We start from the raw sequence: 5,215 nt of genomic DNA on the forward strand, positions 1-5,215 counted from the left end.
ATTATTGAACAAAAATGATGTATCTAAAGGGGATACCAAGAAGATCTATTGAAAAATTTATTTTAATTTTCTGAATAGGTATCGAAGTTATTATTTATCGATGGTTCAATACAAGTAAATAATAATCTTCAAAATGTACGATTTATCAAAAATGTTATCAGAAATGTTCAACGATTCGAAATGGATTTTTTTTTGGTCCATCTCAGTAGTTGGTCTCAACAATTGCTTTGATTTATTAAATTCATCCATGTTTTTCTACATCCCTCTGTTAGCATTGCTAAATTAGAGACCAAATTGGCAATCCTCATGCCTAAAAACATACCAATTTTCAAAAAGAAATGGTTTAAACTGTACACACTCGGTGTTTTGGAAACCAGCAATATTTGTATAAGGCATGTAAGGCAGAATCATCGAATTTTGAGTTCTAGAATCTACAATTCAGAGATATGACATTCTTAATGAAACACTCTAATGTTATTTTTTCTTTCAGCAAACAATACTCTAGATATATTCGCCAATAATTCGAATTTGAAACAAAACAAAATCTCCCGCTACAACACCCAACAAATATATTTACATTCAAACGCCGCGTTGCCAGACTGCCAACCTCTATACACGACTATGGACCTGCCCTCTCGAAAAAAAAACCCATCGCATGCGCCCTCTATCGGCCACCAGTTGCGACGCTTCCCCCTCCTTCCGTCTCCGAGAAGCAGCCACGAGAAACTTAAAAATGCCGCCGTCAGCGACCGAATCGATACGAGGCCCGATCTCACGTGGTGCGCACGCCAGCCAATGGCGGCGCGCCTCGGCGGGTTGGCAACACTTACGGAATAACCGCTCTACGTCCGTTCGACCGTCAGTTTTGAAATGAGAGTGGCGCAGGTAGGATGCATGCCAGTTCTTCTTGAAGAGCGTCCGTGACGTCAAGTTTGTGCTTCCATCATGATGGAAGATCCGACCCAAGTGTTGTTTACCGAGTTACCGATGCCACTGCTGTCGACGGCGGCGCTCCTGAGGCACCATCACCACCACCAATCGCCGAGGTTTCAACCGTACCAAAGACTACACAGGCCTCAGCACTTCCACACTCCCGTGCAAGACCTCAGGACCTACCACAGACCCTTGGAAGAGGAGGAACAGGAGGAAGAAGTAGACGATGGGAGCACCCACATATCCCGGCTGTACCCCGAAATCTTAGGCATCATCTTCAGCTACCTGGACGTCAGGGACAAGGGAAGAGCGGCCCAAGTGTGCACAGCTTGGAGGGACGCAGCTTACCAAAAGTCCGTGTGGAGAGGAGTAGAAGCCAAGCTTCACCTACGAAGACCAAACCCATCTCTATTCTCCTCCTTAGTCAAAAGAGGGATCAAGAAAGTTCAAGTGTTATCTCTGCGAAGATCCCTAAGGGACGTAGTGCAAGGTATCCCCAACTTGGAAGCGCTGAACTTGAGTGGTTGTTACAACGTTTGTGACGTCGGTATATACCAAGCGTTCGTGCAAGAAGTGCCGTCGTTGAAGTATCTGAACTTATCGTTGTGTAAACAAGTGACGGACAATTCTTTCAGTAAAATAACGCAGTACCTTAAGAACCTTGAAGTGTTAGAACTAGGCGGGTGTTGCAACGTTACGAACACTGGTTTAGCTTTGATTGCGTGGGGTTTAAAAAAATTGAAAAGGTTGAACTTGAGGTCGTGTTGGCATGTTAGTGATATCGGTATTGGACATTTGGCGTTGGGTAACCAGTCATTGGAGTTCCTCGGTTTGCAGGATTGTCAAAGACTGTCCGATGAGGCGTTGAAGCATCTGACCAGTTTGACGTCTTTAAAAGCCATAAACTTAAGTTTTTGCGTTAGCATAACTGACAGTGGTCTTAAATACTTGGCGAAAATGCCGAATTTGAGAGAGCTGAACCTCCGTTCCTGTGATAACATTTCAGACATCGGTATGGCCTTCTTAGCCGATGGCGGGTCCAGGATTTCCTCCCTGGACATGTCGTTTTGCGACAAAATTACAGACCATGCCTTGTTGCACGTCTCCCAGGGTCTATTCGGCCTCAGAAGCCTATCCTTGAGCGCTTGCCAGATCTCGGACGAAGGTCTTTCTAAGGTGGCATCTTCCTTGCACGATCTGGACACCCTGAACATAGGACAGTGTAGCAAAGTGACGGATAAAGGACTGCAGACGATAGCTGAATCGTTGACAAGGCTGAAGTGCATCGATCTCTACGGTTGTACCAAAATCACAACGGTTGGACTTGAAAAGATTATGAAGTTGCCGCAGTTGAGTGTGCTAAATCTGGGATTGTGGCACGTTAGGTGAAATTAGGGTTATTAGAATAATGAATTTTAGGAATATCGTTCGGTTCTTTTTCGGCATCAGTTTCGAGAAGATGGAGGAGTAGATCCGGATCTTCTTGCTCGCTAAGAGGGAAGAATCTAAAGATTCGATCCATATGAGGATGAAGTTGGCATTGCGGGAATGAAAGGCAAGATTCTAGAATTTTTCGGCTTTCATGTTTCATGTTTATAACCTAAAATCATTCTGACGTTTCCTGTTGAACGGGATATTTTCGATTCTTTCGATATATCTTTACATCTCAAGTTTTCTATATTTCAAATAGATATGAATCAAGTTGAACGGAATATTTTCGATACTAAATGATATATACATATGATATATCCGAAATATCATCTCAATTGAACGTTGAACTTGTTGTTTCCAACTTTAAATCGAAGATACGTATATTCCCTACGTTATACGCAGTTTTCTGATCCCGATTGTTTCTGAACAATGAAAACCAAATAGTTAAACCGGGTAGTTAAAATTTTCTCCCAAAATTTCCTTGGAATTTGCATATCCACGTTGTGTACGAATATATTTGATTCTTAATTTTCAAAGAACGTTGTACATCATTAAAAGTTTCCGTTTTTGTTTCATATAATCGATTGTAATTATCATTTTAATTATTGTTAAGGTCGTAACTTAAATCAATAACATGGGTATTCGTAATTAGTTTCATTTAAGACTATTGATTCTAATTTTCTTTTGGCATATGAAGTAGATTAACAACCAATTTCAAATTTTTGATAATGAAGGAATAACTGAATCGCAAATTGTACTTCTGACTTTAAAAACATATATGCCGTTTACCAAAAGGATGATTTCCTAGGTTAGATTATAATCCATCGTGCATACCAATGTTAAACCCGTTATTTCAATGTGTGTTCAATTTTTTATGTAGTCGATGGCAATGAAGACATCAAGCGAAATGAACGAATAGAGGTCAATTTAAATTTTTATCCTGGAACTATTTTAGAATTTGCATTTCCTATCGCGTGATAAATATTTCGTTTGAATATTCTCGGTATTTTGATTCGGACGTTTGCAATAAATTTTTAACTCATTCAGAAAATAATCCATTTCAACGAAATATTTTCATGGTTTCAATGTTCTACGTCAACAGTACACCAGTAAGGAATAATCAATTGTAAATATCATTCCTACTGAACGTTGAACCCTAGAATTTGCCCACAAAACCAATAGAATATATATTCCTTATACTAATTTTCTTTAAAATAGTATTTACCACTAGGTCGAAGATTTAACTCTTACCAAAAATCATGCAGGTTAAAACCTATTAATTTATACGTAATTTAAAAAGTTTCTACTTCAACTTGGACGTATTCATCGAGTGAAATCAATTTTTTTCTACCACGTGTCGATTGGGTTTTGTTAATCCTTCAGATATATCAATTGGGAATATAATGTTGGAATCTGAAAGTCACCCTCATTTATTAATTCAAATTTATCAAAGTTAATCGACTAGTTTCACTTGGAAATTCGTGTTGTATCAAGTATCACCAATATTTCGAAGATATTCCGTTTTAACCTTAAATTCTTGAGCTTTCGAATGCCTCGAAGACGTTTTGTTCAGGTGAAATCGAGGGTGAAATTTAAAATTGAACTTTCCGTATCGTGAAAATTTTTGCAAAATGTTATTTCTCAGAATGTTTCAAATATCCCTTCAGTGTAGGTACAAATAGAACCCTTGTTTTTGAGAACTTTCTTTTTCTAGGATCTTGCTTTTGATCTACCGTGAGTTATAGCTTTCTCTATTATTGAAACGGTTAGAGAATTTCGAAGAATTCAATGATTTGATTCGAAATTGAACCGGATGTTTATAGAAAATGTGAATTATAGTTATTGACGTCTTACCATTAAACATATTTCACGTTGAGTTGGGAATTTTCGTTCCTAAAAACTGAAAGAAGGTGGATTGCCAAAAATCGACCACATTCCAAAATTCCACTTGACGAACTCAGAATTTTTTTCATGGGGACGGGACAGAGCTGTGATAGATAAAAAAACGAATGACGTAAGCAGTAAACTTAATGAAATTTTTGTGTAAATACATAAATACTGTATGTTGAAACTGAATAACAAAGAACTGATTATTTCTCGATTAATTTTCACCCTGTATATTATTAACTTGGAACATACCCTTTGATTTGATGCAAAATTTGCTTTCAATCGGAAAATTGTATAAATGTCATTATATTGTTAGTTGTTAATAAGTTTGTAATTTCATTTTTGTTTTGATTTTGTTCATTGTTCTCGATATTGAATTTGTATCTGTAAATAGATTTGTTTCTTTGTTAATCTGTAAACGAGTATGGGACAATTTCGAAATGCTGTCAAGCAGAATGTTAAATATATTTATATAAAGAATTTTCTGTTTAATTTGTTGTTTTGTTTTGATCGAATCGAAGTCAATGCTTCGAAGAGGTCATCATTTAAACCAACCCAATATTCTTTTCCTAATGAGTTTTTCACACTAATGTTACAATTTATGAAGAAATATGCTAAACTAAACTTGAAGTTACAACTGCGAGAATGTGAAGAAAAACAAATCAGTTTAAGATTTTTTCTCGATTTCAATAAGGTTAAAAATATCTGTGCACATCATTCAGTGTGTATAATATTGATGAATATCATCAGTCAGAGGTGATTAAGATGATAGAATATTGAAAAAATTGAGAATATACATATTTATGGGAATTGTATGAGAGCAATTATTTCGATAAATTGGTAATAATTATCTTCAATGGCAACGAGTAATAATTTAAAATATAAATGTGTGAATATAAATCAAGTACCTACTTATGAATGAGTATCTGGTGGAGATTGAATTGAAAAAAAGCTTAAAACGCGA

General features: G+C 36.8%; 1 protein-coding gene across 1 annotated transcript; it reads left to right on the plus strand.

Moving 5' to 3' along the window:
• The first annotated feature begins 769 nt into the window (after positions 1–769).
• LOC123688616 (F-box/LRR-repeat protein 14) lies at positions 770–3,710 on the plus strand. The gene has a single exon (XM_045627217.1). The coding sequence runs from the start codon at positions 946–948 to the stop codon at positions 2,320–2,322; it is 1,377 nt and encodes a 458-aa protein (XP_045483173.1). The 5' UTR covers positions 770–945; the 3' UTR covers positions 2,323–3,710.
• Positions 3,711–5,215: the final 1,505 nt, after the last annotated feature.

Source organism: Harmonia axyridis, chromosome 1, assembly GCF_914767665.1.
Source record: "Harmonia axyridis chromosome 1, icHarAxyr1.1, whole genome shotgun sequence".
Lineage (NCBI taxonomy): Eukaryota > Metazoa > Arthropoda > Insecta > Coleoptera > Coccinellidae > Harmonia > Harmonia axyridis.

Excerpts from the sequence above, each read along its gene's own strand:
- LOC123688616 (XM_045627217.1), top strand. The coding sequence starts at position 946 with ATGATGGAAGATCCGACCCAAGTGTTGTTTACCGAGTTACCGATGCCA.